The 17,075-nt window shown below is 39.9% G+C and overlaps 1 protein-coding gene across 1 annotated transcript in view; it reads right to left on the bottom strand.

Moving 5' to 3' along the window:
- DOCK2 (dedicator of cytokinesis 2) overlaps positions 1 to 17,075 on the bottom strand; it is a 157,717-nt gene that overhangs the window by 24,748 nt on the left and 115,894 nt on the right. The window contains exons 31-35 of the mRNA XM_008644215.2: positions 12,053 to 12,153; positions 11,896 to 11,954; positions 10,471 to 10,619; positions 5,076 to 5,161; positions 1,071 to 1,227 (exon numbers count right to left, since the gene is read on the bottom strand). Of these exons, the coding sequence (XP_008642437.1) occupies positions 1,071 to 1,227; positions 5,076 to 5,161; positions 10,471 to 10,619; positions 11,896 to 11,954; positions 12,053 to 12,153 (552 nt within the window). The remainder of the gene's footprint in view (positions 1 to 1,070; positions 1,228 to 5,075; positions 5,162 to 10,470; positions 10,620 to 11,895; positions 11,955 to 12,052; positions 12,154 to 17,075) is intronic.

The raw sequence follows: 17,075 nt of genomic DNA, 5'->3' as shown, positions 1-17,075 counted from the left end.
TACACACACACTGAGATTTTGCTTTCTTGCTAGTTAGAAAGCATAGACTGCAGGAGAAACAGATTATTTACAGACTATCTGAAGTTTAAACCTGGAACTACTGCTTCAATTAATATTTTTATTAATTAAATGTATGTTTTTATACATACATATACTTCTTATAGTTCATAATGAAATCATTACTGAAGGTTTTTCTAATGGAGAAGAGGAAAATATGGTTATCCAAACGAATGAACATAATAAACCACACACTCCAGCTACACTTGGTGGAAGCTGGTATGTATTGAAGCAGATGTGTAGCACTGTAGTTACGGAGCATTGTTGTGCAATACCTCTAAAGGGGCCAGTTCCAGGAATAAAGCTCATTTTTTGGTCACCATAACATGTTTGCAGGTATGTAAGTTGCTAAGGCTGTGCAAAAGGTATGACAAGAATTGTGTCTTGAAGAGCTGACGAAATTTATACCACATTGCACAGTGATTATTGAGGAACTAAGAGTGTGTGAGTGCAATACTTCAAAGGTGGCAGAGGTTCCTCCTCGGCTTTGAGGAATTTCCTGGAGGAGGAATCTCTGTATGCCATATCCTCATCACAAAACAGGGGTAGAAAAGAAGACAGAGTGGCCTAGGACCACATCAGAGCCTCAAACCTCTTGGCACCCTACTGCAAGGGTGCCTTGCAGGTTTCCTGCCCACATTTGAAAACTGTAACTACAGAGGTGCTGAAGCAGCAAGTGGGTCAGTTGCTCATCACAGCTTGACTGTGTCAAGAACCCAGTGTCCCATTAAGCCTACCAATAGGTACAGGCATGTGAGCAGCAAACTTTCTAATTTATCCACAAAATCAAAGTGGATAAAGCATACAAACAAAACAAAACAAAAGGGTGAACGTTGCTTTCAGACTTATGCATATTACTGTGCAAATACATATAAAAATCTCTTGCCTCAGAGTTTAAATCACTAGGGAATGTTGTCACCCACTCCTGTCCCTGGGGAGATTTACCTTCATGTTTAATAAATGGATTCTAATGCTCTGCCCCCCTCACACCAGAATCCCAGGAGAGAACCTACCAGCAGGTTCACGGTGCAGCTCATGCGGTTGTCCTTGTTCTCGTCGTTCATCACGGCACGGTAATCCAGCAGCCTCTCCAGGAGCTTTTTCACCAGGCTCACAAAGCTTTTCACCAAGCTGAAAATGCCAGGGTGCTGCTTGGCACACTCCATAAGGCTGCAAACACAGAAAAGTTGGTACCATTCTGAAGGCAAATACTGAATTAGGCCTAAATCAACTGCAGATATTCCCTCTGTGAGTTGGTCATTTAGATGTCCAGAAGACAGATGCATATAAATCAAAGGGAAAAAAACCCCCACATTTACTTTTCCTGTCTGAAAATGACTTTGAATTCAAGGGTGTACCCACCTTCAGGACAGAGCAACCTGCATCTGTGCTATCACAAACTCAAGTCTCTGGAATGTCACACTATTGCAATAAATACTGTACTTTCCACAGCATAAAATGCAAAAATGCTTTCCTTCTCTTTGTACTGTTACATGCAAGTAGAAAGTTCAAATGAACAAAAATTACAATTTTTTTAGCTCAAAAAAGTCATCACCAGAGTAATTTTACTTTGAGAAATAAGCACAACCAGACAATCAACTTTCTGCAGATTGAAAAGAGCAGCTTGATCTCTTTTGATGAAAGTAGGAGAAAGGGAATTTTATATTTTGGCACCATCAGATTCAATTTACATTAACAAAACATTAGCATGTACTGTTTCTACAAAGTGCTGAAGTGATTTAGGAGTAGAGATTTCACTTTACTGTCAGAGCTTTCTTTTCAAAGTTTAACTGTTTAAACATCATTAAGTGATTACCTGCATCTCATTAAGGATTATTTTATTTCTTTGCTTAAGAGCTTGTTTCCTCTACTTAACATTCTGGTTTTCCATTGGGATTCTCTCTGACAGGCTGCATTACATATATATATACACACACAGACATACATACATATATTTTCACATATATAATTATAGATGCAAGCATTGGGTCAGGCAGAGATGCAGTTAATTTTCCCCAAGGAAGCCCTGCTGTGTATTGGTAGCTGGGAAGGTTCTGACCTCTTAGTGCTTAATTATCAATTGAGCTCTATATCATTGTTTTCCAGACACCCAGGTAAAAAAATAATTTATTATTAATCTTTAGGCACAATATTTTTTAAAATTTTAATTTCAAAGTATACTGTTTTAATTAATAGGAGAAAATATTTTTTTTTTACTCCTCATAATTATTTGAACCTTCTTCAGAAAATACATATTCATATTGACTTCAATTGCAAAGAAATCCTCAAAGCTCTGGCCTAGAATGGAACCTCTGCAGAAAACCCAAGAATAAAACCAAGTCAAGAATACCCAACTCAAGCAAAGTAAAAGCAACATCTAAAGTTTATTCCTTGGATTGTGCAGCTCCAAGGGAGTTACTGTGCTGAGACAGAGGGAATGTGTACATGGATGTGTGAAAGAACATTTATATTGTATAAGATAGGAGGGTCAGAGGCCAGCAGATACAACCAGAATACTCCAATTGCTCTGGTCTGAAATGGAAATATTTAAATCAATAACTGACACATGGCTTATAAAATACACTGCAAATGGAATGGAAACACTAAAGGGGCTGAAGAGCTGACAACTGACAGAAAAGGCTGGAGCACATTAAATGATGTTTGTGGGAAAGAAAGTAAGAAAGCCTCAGAACCACATAGGAGACTGGAATATTATACAGAAAAAATGGTGTTATTTTACATATACAAGTATCAGAGAGAGTGTGAGACACTAATGAAGGAAAGTACAGTCACTGTTTAAGTGACTATTATGGATTTCTGCCACAGGTTCCCCTGGAGTAACAGCAAACAAGACAGAGCTTTGTGAACGTTTCCTGAGTGCACAATGAACATGAGGCACTAAGACATCACATTTCTTCCCAATGCAAGCAGAAAAACATTGACATAAGCCACAAGCTATTGCTGGGTCTCACCCAGCACAAAGTACATCACTCCAGTCACTAAAGAAAGGTGAACCAGAGTGCACATAAAGGAGAACTGCAAAAAAACAGGAGAGAGGAATACCTGTCTCTTGAGGGAAGATTCAAAAAGTTGTATTGCTCAGCTTTATACAGTAATCCCAATAAAAAGGACCATAAAACTTCAGAAGATTTTTTTTACCTCCAGGAGGGAGCAAGAAACCTTTGAATTTTTAAACAGAGCTTGAAAAAAATGAAAATTTTAAATAAAAAAATATTTGCAATAAAGCTTGAGAAAAACAACTGCATATCATGGGCCACTGCAGTGATGGGGAACTGGAAAGCTGCCAAATGCCATTTCCTGTTGTGCCTACATTAGTAACTAAAACATGCCAGAACTCATTTTCTGAGCCTGAGGACAAGTGGCACAACTTGTGTTCATGGAGCTGGACTGATTCTCCTGCCTTTCCCCAGGCAGGGCAGCCTTGTCTACTCTGCCTGTTGAGAACAGCCTCTCACCTGCCCCACATCACCCCAGCTTCCCCTCCGTGCTGTCTGGGATAGGCCACAACCCCATCATGGGCTGCACTAACATTTAGGTCTAGCAACAAATGCAAGTGCTTAATTAAACTTCTGTTGAACCTGTTTAGTTCATTACTGTGGGCATGGAGAAGTTCCCAGCAACCACCAGCATGGGCAAATGTTGGTTGCAGAGGTGAGCAGCAGCACAGCAGTCACTGAGTGCTGCTAAATATCTGCCTTCAGGTGACACCTGGAGCTGTGCAGGAGTGCAGACAGTTCTAGGAGATCAGCTGATAAAAATATGACCAAATGAATAAATGTGGAACCAAATGTAACTGTGTCTCCTTCCAGTTGGAACAGGGAACTGGGAACAGAGGCTTGAAATCCCTGCTTTGAAAGGTGTGAAGGTAGGAATATTTAAACCAAACCAACTGAGAGAACAGGTCCTACCACAGGCAGGTCACCAGCCTCTGCTTCAACTCTCCATCTACAGGCGTCATTCACCAACTTCAAGGATGGAAGGAAAAATAGTATCTGAACATAAGATGAAGTGTCATCTTTAGAAAAGTGGGAACTTTGAACTTGAGGCCTTCTAGAAAGTGGGACAGTGCCACAGATATGTCAGAGCAAGAAGGGGGCCTTGGGAAGGCAGGGAGATCAAAAGCTCTGTACTGTGTTTGATGGCACTCCTCGACTGCACTGCTGACAGATGGGGTTTAACTGGATAGTTCCACTTTCCAAGAAAAGAGCTGGAATGAAAGAGCAAAGTGCAAACAAGGTGAGCAAATAACGTTACACAGCTCAGAAAGAGTGAGCTTCAAAGAGTCTCATACACAAGATCTGAGGGAAGCCTTGCTTTTTGCATAGATAAAGTCTTGGTTTGAATGCTCTCTACAGCTTTAAGGCAATGTAGTATTTCAAAATAGATGGAGACATTGTAGGAATGTCCAGAAAACATTCCCTATGATAAACTGAAATACCAGTGGTGTTTACCCTAAGGGAGAGCCTGAAGGAAACTAGACAGCAACATTCAAATTTGATAAAAGATGCTGCAAAAAGAAACAGAATAATGATTCTGTATGTCCCCTGTGTGTGTACCCAAAGCTTTCATGGTTCATCAGATGAGAGATGTGACTTTGCAAAGACTGCTACCCCTACATGGACACACAACCCATACAGCATAGCAGGCTTTGAGGAAGTAAAACATGCACATGACATCACAAAGCCTTATTTAAATTCAGACAATAATCTATTGGAGTCCAATCGAGATGTATTAAAATGCAGGTTATGTATAACTTCTGCATAATTTAGCTGAAGCACAAAACAATGAAAAGCAACCAGGAAAATAATTTAAATGAGCAAAATTTGAACTGCAATTTGAACCAGGGGTAGTGAATCATTATGGTATTTCCAGTCTCTTAATGAAAAAAGTTGCTAAGATTCTATTTTAGGTGAGGTTACCAACCTGAGAACTGGAAACAGTAAGATGGAAACACATCCTGAAGGCATTTATTGTATTTATTCTCATGCACTACTTACATGGACTCAAACAACTGCATGTAGTGTTCATCCCCTCGTCCTCCTTCCACCTCATGATCCAACTTCAAAATGATTTCATTTTCAAACTAATAAAGAAAGAATAAAAAAAAATCAAAACACTTGAGCAACTATCCAGAGGCCAACACGTTTCAAGATGGCATCAAAACTGTACCTTTGTGTAATTATGTCGCATATTCCCAGGAGTTAAATGCTTCAGCATATTCTGGTCTGGGCTTTTAGCACAGCTGAAAGCCTGGACACAGATTTTCACAAAGCATCCCCTGCACTGGGCTTGTGAGGCACAACCTCAGAGTCTGTGTGCAGCTACAGACAGTCTTTGTCCTCGTGCAAACAGCTGCACCCTGTTCAGAAGTCGTAGGAAAGATCTACCTCAGGGTTCTTGACAAGTCATTAACCCATCAAGAGGCACAGAGAGAGCATTAGTGGAGACCTACACTGAAATAAAGCTCAGTTGCTTTACAAGACCTAATTATTAAAACCACTGTAAAAATGACAGAATTCATTACTGTGCTAATGCAGCAAGTTTTCATGTTCTTCTTTGATACAAAATTTCACACAATTGTCAGTACATGAATAATTCTGTTTTTCCCTGGAGTGTTTCTGTGTAATTGAGAGCTTTGGCAGGCTGGGATCCAGATCATCCCATCAGAGAACCAGAAGCCTTTCATGGTACAAAGAATTACTGTAATATTTCAGATATGGTGCTTTCAGATAACTGCAATGCAAAATATTTTACCTTGTTTAAATATATCCTTAGCAAAACATTCAGCTCTGAGCTGAAGAAGCCAAGCCAGGGTTACATAGAGGAAAGCAGTCCTTCCTCTTAGAGCACCAAGCAGGGCACGCATCTCTTCAGATGTGTTTTTAGAATTTCTTCAGTTTTAAAGAACATCACATTCTAAATGAAAATATGTTACTAGATGTACTTCCTTCAAGTAGGTTGTGATTCAAACTCTCCACCCAGAAAAATGATTCACTGTTTTTCAAGAACAAAGGCCAAACATTCCCCTTTTTCCTCCAGTGTCCAACCCAGATCTGTTTGTCACCCTGATCCTGCAAACCACTCTTGAGGCAGAAACAGAAGCAGCTGCTGCTTCTTCCAACGAGCTTTGAAACAGTGTCTTGAGCAGCCAGACTTCTCCACTGCTCACACCAAGAGCAAAACCTGGGCTCAGAGCAGTGGCAGTGCAGGCACACACTCCTCTGGAAAGGGCAGGGAGGAAGGAGCTGTTTCCACCACTTTGTTACTTGCAGGTGTTGCTGCTCTAATATTGGTTCTTTCTCTGTAATTAGAATACAAATGAAAGACTGCCTGTTGAACAGTACACATTATACTAATATTAGAGAATAAAGAGCTGTCATTGAAAAATAGCTTAATGGAAGAAAATAAAATTACTCTGTCTCATCCAGGCTGAAATAGAAGTTTAAAGGACTCTGAATTAATTCTAATATGCAAGCAGGATGTGTATTAGTATTTAACATGGGTAAAACAGGTGCATGGCAGTTTCAGGACAAGGAAATATTAAGCAAAAACATCCAATCCAACCATTTTCTGTGGGCTTACTGCAGTAAGACAAATCTGTGAATATAGTACAGGTCAAACACCAGTTAAAAATTGTTCACCTCTTAAATCCTTCCTAGTACTTATTCAGCAGGTAGAGAATTGATTACTTCTCAAAGAGGCAATAATTTCACATTGCTGGATCTGAACGAAAAAACTCTCCCTAAGCATCTTTCCTGCAGGTTCTCAACAAGCTGCAAGAAGAGAAAAAATCAGTTGCTTGGATCGAAACATATAAAAAAAGTTGGCAGAAAAACAGAATAAAGTTTTTAATGTTTCTGTGCCAAAATTAAACTCTGGAGTGTTCTTCTCCTCTCACTTAAACTGAGTGTGCCTAATTGTCACTGGCACCAATTTAGCTTTAAACCCACCTGCTTCTCTAACAGATCCAAGGAATCTCCCCAGCTCTGAACACACCTCGATACCAAAGCACAAAACATGTCCGTGTTTTCCACATGGATCTGTCTGAAGCACCAGGCCACACAAACTCAGTCTCTGCTGCTGATCTCACATCTTTCTGAAACTCTTACACACAACAAGGTTTCAAGAACTGAGAGAAATAAATATGGCTATTTACAGTAAATAAATCTCCTGTGCCAGAGGAGCTTGCTGAGGACACCTCGGTCACTCTCTCAGTCACCTGTGAGGGCTCAGAACAACAGGACACTGTCACAGGCTCACTAAGAATCGATGTCTGTCCTCTAACCATGAGTCTGGAAAGCCCAAGCACACAGCAGCAGCCAGCACTGCTTTCTGAAATGGTCCCACAGCAGTCAGGAAGGAAAGCAAACACAGAAAACTTCCCCAGATGGCTCCAGCAATTGGCAGAACCCATGAGAGATACTAAACTGAAAATACCAAACACAAACAGAATGATTTATTTGAACAAAAATATAAACACAGATGAATTAATCTTTCCTAAGCCAAGTTAAATCCACAATGTAACTCAAATCCATGTTTATTTAAATGATATTTTCATTTACTCTGCAAAGAACTAATTTTCCTTGTTTGTTTGTTTAAATTTTTTTCTAGGCAAGCATTTTCCAGCTCCTGGCCTCAGCTCACAGTTAGAACAAGCAGTACGAGGTCACTTGGTGATGTGTCTTCCTTTGGGAAGTCTTAATAAAATGCATAACCTGATCTCTCAAGGAAAGGAAAGGTGGGTTATCAGCATTTGCAGGGTGGGACTTTTTAACCTTGTGGGTCCAACATATAAGCAACAAGCTTCTCATTTTATTTGCAAGAGAAAGGAATCCATTTACAGGACTGAGTCTATCCACAGACGCTGAGGGATGAATAAATTGGCTTTCCAAGATTCCCAGCTCTCTGAGCTCATGACAGACAGAGCCTTGATAGCTAAAATTAGTAGATATTAATGGCTCCCTCTCTCCGACTTGAGTTAGAGTTAAAATTACAAGCTTATATAACACTGCTCTGGCTGAATGGAAATTACATGTGCAAAGTAGAAGAAAGGATTGCAAGAAAATGTCTTACTGTGTCCTACACCTACATACAGATTCCAAGCCATTAAATATGCATGTGGAGCAAGTCATTCTTGAGAGAGCCACAGGTGGAATTTTGTTTTCTCTGGGATTAGACGATTTCCTAGAAATAGCTAAATAAAATAAAATTCCTGCTTGATAGATTTCAATGACTTTATATCCTTACTGCCTGTATGTTGTGTGCATAAAGCAGGACACAGCCCCCAGCCCCAGCACACCCCCTGTGCCTCCCCAGAACAGAGCCCTGCCCCAGCACAGCGCCAGGGCACATTAACAGACACAGGCTTTTTGGGAAAGGTTATTAAATTGTGTGGGAGGTACCAGACAGCCTCTGGTTCCTGTGCTGGTACAGGCTCAGCTGGTAAAGATGTTTCTGTTTGTGCTTTTTTTTTCCCCCTCCTCTCTCATTAGAGAAGATTAGATTAGAAATAAATTATTTAGTTTTAAAGTTCCACAAAATTATGTTTAAGTGAATGTCATTCTGGGCTCCTGAGTGCCCCAGGCACTCTTGAAATAACATGTTGTCATTCTCAAAATTTTATACTAAAGCTTTAAAAAAAAATCCTTTATACTACTAAATGTCAATCTGCATATGAAAATTGTCCACTAGCAAAACCTAGAGTTCAGTGTTTGTGCATCCAATAATTAGCCATTCATATTAATTATTTGCCCTTTACATGAAGATGGTAACAATTTTAAAACATAAAAATTAATGTACCTTTCCTTTAAAATATGTATTTTAAAAAACTTGCCAGAATGGCTAAACTTAGAGAAGCAAGTTTCTTTGTCTTAATTACCTCCTCTATAGGGAAGGAGAGGATAAACCCCATGATTCTTGATGAGCAAATGATCACAATTCCTAAAGCAGAACATTAGAGTCCAATGAGACTCAGCTGCTCAATTATGAAATAGTTTTTGCACCATCAGATGAAAACTCTCTCTTTTCCTTAAGCTGCAATAAACCCAATGTCCTTGTTCCTTGTCACTGTAAAATACCACCTGAAACTTATTTTTATGGCAGGAGAAGTGATTCAGTGGTCACTGGAGTGCCTGGCCTCTCCCAGGCTCCCAAGCTGCTGCTCCTGTTAATGAGGCAGGATGACTGATGAGTTTTCAGGATTTCTGTCTGTACAGATCTGTGTGTCTCTCCCAAGAGATGAGGTATAAGCCATGAGCAGGAAAACATTTTTAAGAAGGCAAATATAGGACTATCAGGACACGGAGGGAACAGATGCACAGAAACAAAGTGGTTTTTAATCTTGGCCTTGAACCAAAAGCTTTGCACTGTGGAATACAGACCAAAATGGAAATTCCATCTGCTCATTTGTTCCACACTTCATTGACACAGAAATGCCCCAAATGATTTAAAGTATTAAACATAGCTGGGTATACGAGATATTTATATTTACATGTGTCTAAAATGATGCCTTTTTGTTTGTCATTTTCCTTACACAGATTGTTCTGAATTAATTATTTGTGCTGAATATCCAGTTTATCATTTACTGTGGGAAGCAGTGTGCAAACACAGAATAAAGGGAGTCCATGCCCAAAGAGATTGAGGAGAATGGAGATGTCAGACAGGGATGGATACTCCACTGCCCAAGCAGACACAGCAAGCAGTGCCAGGAAATTTAGATTACAATCTCTAGTGCCCTGTCCCACCATCCCTATTTCTATTCCATCCATCAAAAATATTTCATAGTTGTGATTTAAAAATTCTTTTTCCTTTTCAGAATGACTGCAGAAAACACTCCAGGAATTTCAGTTCTTCATAGTGGTTTTTTTTTTTCACAATAAACATTTAGAAAAGTTACAGTTTCCTGATAAATCTGATAAAATATAATTAACTGTTCACTGCTACTCCTGTCTGATACTGTAGTAAAACCTGGAAGTTTTGGCTTATCAATATCTATGTCACAAGGAAGGGGGATAAGGAAATATTTAGGTTATAGAGGATCCCCAGAGGTCATTTAACTCTATCTCCTATCTAATGAAGGGCTGACTTCAATGTAAGTGTTGCTGCTCGGAACCTTCTCCAGTAAAATCCTGAAAATTTGGATGAAGATTCTGCAATCTCCTGGCCCCTATTTCCTATTCCATCTATTTGTTGCTATCATTGCAACAAGTTTTGCCTAAATCCAACTCAGTCCTCCTGGAGATCCTACACCTGCTGCACAAAAGCTGTTTCTTTGGTTCTTAATATTTGGGATTTCACTTTGTGTTAGCAGAAAAGCTCGCTTGACAAACATTTACCAGAAATACTGAGAACATGACATTTAAATGCATTTTCATGCAGGATATTTGTAATTACCTTTTTGAATTCTCCTGTCCACTGATATTCACACAGCATCATGTCAAAGAAAATTGGGATCGTTGCTTTTCGTAGTTCAACTTCTGGAATAAGAGTCATTTCCAAGATGGGCCCAACCATGCCCGGAATAAAGCAAATTTTATTCTGGCCTGCAACAAAACCACAAATTGAATATTTGAAGAGAAAACCAAATAGTTTTAGGGAAACATCTAGGAGCTGCAATCATTTAAAGCTCTGCTGGTCAAGTCTTGCAACTCAGTCACTCTTTTCTGTTTCTTCTCAAAAGCTGGGGACATGTGAATGGATACTGTCTCCTTCTAAGATGCCACAATTCAGTGCCAGGAATAAGCAAGAATGCCAGAGGAGTCGATATTTTCGGTGAAGAGTTCAGTTTTTCAGCTTTTGACACCTCCTTATAAATATTTAGAGTAGAAAGTAGTAAACCACCCTAAGAACCCCCCAGATTCTGTCAGCAGGAGAGGACCACATGGAAATGTCACATGGTGTAACCTTTCTATGAAGGAGAAAACCATTACTGGCTTTTTGAATAAAATTAGATATTGCAACAATAAATCAAACAAACCAATGCATCAAAATCACCTGCAGTAACAGGAACACCATCCATACACCTCAGCTGCTAAACCCACACAGAATTATCTTGTAGCACCAATGGTCCAACAAACACCCAAATCTACAAAACACTCAACCAGGTCTCAGACATGGTCCAAACACTGCCCTGATAAGTGGAGCAGACCAGCAGCAAACACAAGGACCTGTGTGAGAGTGTCAATGCTGCCTGAAGCTTGTAAGGAGACAAAAACATTCTCATTAACAAATGTGAGACTTGTTCCATAACTAAGGAGAGTTCTGAGTCTGATGTTCCTCTCCAACGTGTGCCATGTTAATTTTCAACACAAATGTCACGCAAAAATTTTCCAAGATAAAATGAATATTCTACCCAAGTTCAGTTAAGAAGAAATGATCCCAAAGGAGTTCATGAGAAACTCTCACAGAAGGAGCAGAAGAACGTGGCCAGATGACAAATGTAAAAACTTTTTGGGAATTTTAATTCAAACAGATTCCAGATCTGAGTCTCCTAATTTCCAGAACCATAGGTTCAGGCTGAGCAGTAACCTTCTCAGGGAAAACTTACCCAGTCTCAATTCCTGCAAAATAAGGTTTCTGAAATCTGATTTCAGTCATGTTTGAAATCTGAGAGAAGGTTGTGAGTTCTCTTTTAAATAAAAACCTGGCGGTAGTCCAACTGTATCTCATGTCAACTCCAAGCTTAATCACAGGAGTGAAAACATATTTTAAGTTCAAATAGCAGAAATATTTACAAAAGCACTCCATGTCAGATATTTTCCAATGGAACAAACATTATGTGACAGATTCAGTTGCAGTGAAGCTCAGTTTGCTACTCACCAAGTTTGTACCACATGTCACGGATAGCAAAGCCAATTAAACGTCTCATATCTCCATACCTAGGGAGAAAGGAATATCAAAGGTATTTTTATCATTGCCTTTTTTATAATTTCACTAAAAAATTGAAGGTATAAGCTGAAGTATATGTTTTACTTACTTGTTCTGGATTTTGTTGTATTTTGCATGGGAGAAGTTTTCTAGCTGTAGTGAATCTTGGGTAATAAAAGCCACAGCCAAATGAAAATAGTTGTTCCACAGCTGTAAATTGAATATAAGGAAATTATAATAATTTTGAGGAAAGCAGGAATAATATTAAATGATGCATAATGTGGAATAATTTATGAAACCAAATGATGCAAGCAATATGAGATTTTTATATTATGCAGAGATGTACATCATTAGTATTATGCAATTAGTAGAAAAGCAAGAAAGATGAATTTTAATAACCACTACTACACATTTGCTTTTAATAACAGAGCAGCTGAATAAATATTGCTAAAAAAAGATTCACACGAGATTCATTAGCCAACAACATTAAACCCTGAACCAAAGCAGGACTGGGGGAACACATTACATGCTGGTGAATCTTAACAATCTGGAGCTAAAGGCACCGATGTAATTACACTGCATTTGAGCACCACTTCAAAAGGCATCTCCTGCCTCCTCTTCGGATCCTAATTCAACAGCCATTTGTATGAAATTCCAGTGTAATTTGTGAAGAGCTCTCCACATGAAAGAAGGACAAAATACATCCCTAAATAACAGCTGATAGTACTGAGTCGTGTACTTGAAGCAGACAAAAAGCCCCCGTGCTTCCAGTGCACAACCCTTCATTCCTGAAAGCAAATTACTTGTTCTCCAGACAATCAAAAAGAAGCGCTTCTCACACGCTGGAAATGGAAAGGGAAAAGAGAAACTTCCCCAGGAAACACAAATTTAAGGAAGGAAACACAATTTTCAGAAGCTTCTAGGCTGTCAGCAACAGCTTTAAACACTTGAAAATGCAGCTGTAGCTAAAAGCAGTGGTAGGGCTCAGTGAGAGAGCAGAAGGCAATGGGAAATGCATTCAGTGGTGATTCAACGGATGAACAAAACATGGGACAGAGCTCTTCATTTTGTATGGTGCAATACAAGCCTGGGTTGGGAACCCACACTAAACAGCCTGGTAACAAAATGTTCCATCAAAACTTAAGTGGCCTCTGTCCTTTGTAGCCTGGAAAACTCTGGTGTGCAAATAACCAGGAAAAACAGATCCCAACACACAAAACCACACCCAGAACCACAGACATTTCCCATAACAAATACAATTCTCAAATGTCCTCTATCATTTGTAGATCCCCCTGCCATTAATTTATTCCTCCCTTGGAGGCCCAGCCAAGGCTCTCCCCAGCTGAGCTGCTCGTCTCAAAGCCCTTGGAGCGCTGTGTCTGTGTCTGTGTGAGCAGCCACAGCCCCAGAGCACAGCTGGCCCTGCTGCAGACACAGCAACTCAATTCTGCAGCCAATTCAGAGCCTTGCTCATCAGGACAAATGTTGTTTATGCCCTGAAAGGCCTAGTTTCCTCTCTTACCAAATATTTTAAGAGATTATTTTGACCAGTGTAGAGTTCTCAGCCCCTTCAAGTGGTATTTATTGATGTGCAGGGCCCACAGTCTGTATGTGTCAATTATACCAGTGAAATGGAAAATTTCTCAAATTGTTCTAGATTGTGGGGAGAAAATGAAGACTTTTTCCTAAACTGCCTATTTTTTCATTTAATAGCTCCAAGTTCAGTGCCACCTTTGTCAGAGACACACCCTACAGACTCAATCACCTTATTTATAAAGCACTTTTCCTTCCATCCTCAGAGTACCCCAAAACGGCCGAAAAAATGGGATCCTTTCAATAGCATATTCAAATTAATGACTCACAAGATTTTAAGCACCAAGACTAAAACCCTATGAGACAAAATAGTCTCTCTCTAAAGTAAAAACATATAGAAACAGACTTTAAAAATGGAAAAATTATTCTTATGAGACACATTTTGTTTTCTCTTAACCCCCCAACAACATTTCAAGATGTTTTGGACAGCTGTCAAATTGGAAAACGTAGAATTAATTTAGTAGAAAATTTCCAGCCATCTCACAAAGAAGAGATTTGGTAATTATCCTAAAAAATTATCCAGGAGTAAAGGCTGCAGCCTCTTCCACACACCTCTAAAACCAGATGTTTGCTGGTGGAAGGATCAAAGGTAAATTTCAAACTCTGTAATCTGATAATTTTAAAATGCACAATATGATATATAATATATAAAAATATAACTCTTTAATATTTCCAGTATAGCCAGTGCTAGCTGGATTTCCCAATGGTTTCATTCCCTATTAACCTCTGCATGGTTTCAACAATGTCTGTCACTGCCATACACAGATTTTTGCACAGTGTGTATTTTTCCCCTGTATATTTTTAATGCACTGAGGATTTGGATTTTGAGGTTTCTAAATGAAGATTTTAACATAAAACCAAGCTGCACAATTCTATTTGTGATGTTGAAATACATTTCATTACTGCTGGAGCCTAATACATGCAAGAAAGACAGGAAAACACAAAAAATAAGCAATTTCTTTCAAATCAGACTGATATTAGATTTTGGACTATGCCTTTTATAATAAAATTCTGTGGCATAGGTGATTAATATATGAATTATAATGGCTGTAACAGCACAGATTCAGAAGTACAATCCTTTCTAATGCCCTGTAAATACAGTGCTAATGGGGGGAAGGGAGGGAGGAGCAGGAGTCGGTAACGCTGCATTTCCAGAGCGGAGGCTCCACATCAGCTGTGCCCGAGCACAACGAAATGGTTTGGGTTTGTTCACTCTGCCCTGCCCCGGAGGTGTCAGACGCTGCCAGCTCCAATCAGCGACATTCCCGAAAAAATGCTGCACAAAAGCCACGGCAAGGAAGTGCCACCAAGGGCGGGAGGGTTCCCTCTCAGCGTGGAAATTCCTCCTGTGCAGAGCAAGACTCCAAAGCAAAGGTGGTGGAGCCAGGAGGGGACAGTGCCAGCAGAGTAAAATACTCTGTTCTGGACAAAGGTAACGCCTCGCAATGACATCAGCTGCCAACAGAGACAAAAATGTCCCGGAATCGTCCTATTTACCACAGATGACATCTTCTCAGGCAGCTGTTGAGGTTACCATGGATGTATCGTAAGTACAGAAAATCACCCAGTTTTTGTTACAATTAAACCAAAGACACCAGGGTGACCTTCAGGGATGACTTTTTCAAAAACATATTCCAGAATTTTTAATATTTTTGTTTGTTTGTTAAGCCTTTTCTGAAGAGGCTATCTCAGCTCCTAAATCCAGAATGCACACATTATGATGGTGTATCTGTTCTGCTGCCCTGCAAAAGCCCAGCTGCAAAGCACTGGTCTGGACATGGTGTCCAACCTTCACATCTGAAAATGGCAAATCCTTAAAGAACTGTTACTTGATACAAACCAACAAAAATCCCAAAATTGCAATGTCCTTTAAGACTGGATGTTATGCCAGTGGCTGAATTTCCCTTGTCTTTACCATGAGAAGCTGGTAACAAATCCTACACCACCAACAGTCTCCACCTCCAGAGAAAAGGGAGCATCAAAAGCAGCCCACAACAAATCCTCTTACAACTATATAACATGGTCCTGACTGGGGCACCAGTGTCGGGAGGTGGTGTGGACACTGGCTGCCTGAGACAGTTCTGTAATCAGTTAAGAGAATCCTTGTGAACATTATTTTAAATAATATTGAGAGCAAACAAACAAAAAGATGGAAAAGAGAAAAATAAGCAATTTGCAATCACACAGATCAGACTTTTTATTGACGTGAAATGCAACAAAAGTCAAATTAAAAAAACCCCAAGCAATAAGATGTCGATTGTCATGGTCTTGAGGGAAAAGTCTGACCTCAGATGTGGTTGCCTTTTTTTTCCTTGTATGCCATCAATAAATCTCCTTATATTCTCTCCACATGGTCATCCTGAATACAGTCTTAAGCTGTAATACTTTCCACAGTTGCAGGCCTTCAGACTTCTCCCAGTTGCAAGCTCTGAACATGCACCTGAAGGACACCTGCCAGCTCAGCTGCTCCAGCTGCACATGCCGAGGCAAGAGCTGCTAAACTGCTTCAGACAGGTGAACTGCTGAATTCATTCTTCAGAATCCTGAAGTGAGAAAATATTCCCTGCCTTTCTAGATAACCTGCTCCAATATTTAACATAACCTCTTTGTATCGAACATAAATGCAAGAAAATAACCTGTTTCAAATACAGGGACATGAATAGAATAGAAACTGCTAAATATTGAGAGGTTTTACCTATTCCAGTAATTCCTACTGAAACTCCAGATTTCTGTGCATTAAATCCTCACGTTCCAGTTTATGTTCAGTACTGAAGAATGCAGAGTCATGCATTATTCAAGATTCTGTCCCTGTTTGTACTGTAGGCACGCCCTAGCTGAAGCCACTGTGGATATTGGGAGCCCTCCTTCACTCCTACTTCATGGTTTATTTTTGGGCAATTGCTTAATGAAATTTCACTCCTTTCTTTCCTGTAAAATTATTTCCTCTGGAGCTAACAGCTTTGTTTTATCAGCACAACAGTAAATATTCTATAATAGAAGCGTTCCAGGCAGACCTGGTTTTATTGTGCTGAGTTTTGCTCCGTGCTGACACTGGAGAATCTCTGCAGGACACAACCTCTGAGTGCCACTGATGTACTGAATCCACCCCTCGTGCACGCTGTGTGCAAATCCAGAAAAAAACCCAAACCAAGGAAAACCACCCCCACTCAGGGACAAAACCTCACACAGCAGACTATTTTTTTACCTCCAAGACCAAAGACTCCCAACCCAAAGGCCCATTGTGGCCCTTGCAGCCTGCCCAGTGCAATGACAACTTTGGTGTCAAAACTCTGGGATTAGGGAAGGACTCCCTACCAAAATGGGCCTGGTGAACCCAAGTGATGACAGTGCTAAGGCAGGAAATGTAACAGCCCTCACTGCTGTGCTGGGCAGGGGGTTGGTATTTTTCTCTGTATGCAATAGCTTCAGCATTGAACCTATGGCTTAAAGGCAATGCTGAGTTCTAAACTTAAGGACTGGACCCACTCCTGATCAGGTACAGCACATCCTTACCAAGGCCCTAAATGGTAACACCTCTT

Source organism: Corvus brachyrhynchos, unplaced genomic scaffold (assembly GCF_000691975.1).
Source record: "Corvus brachyrhynchos isolate BGI_N302 unplaced genomic scaffold, ASM69197v1 scaffold262, whole genome shotgun sequence".
Classification (NCBI taxonomy): domain Eukaryota; kingdom Metazoa; phylum Chordata; class Aves; order Passeriformes; family Corvidae; genus Corvus; species Corvus brachyrhynchos.
The sequence above is the reverse complement of the archived record's forward strand: the minus strand, read 5'-3'. Positions and strand labels throughout refer to the sequence as shown.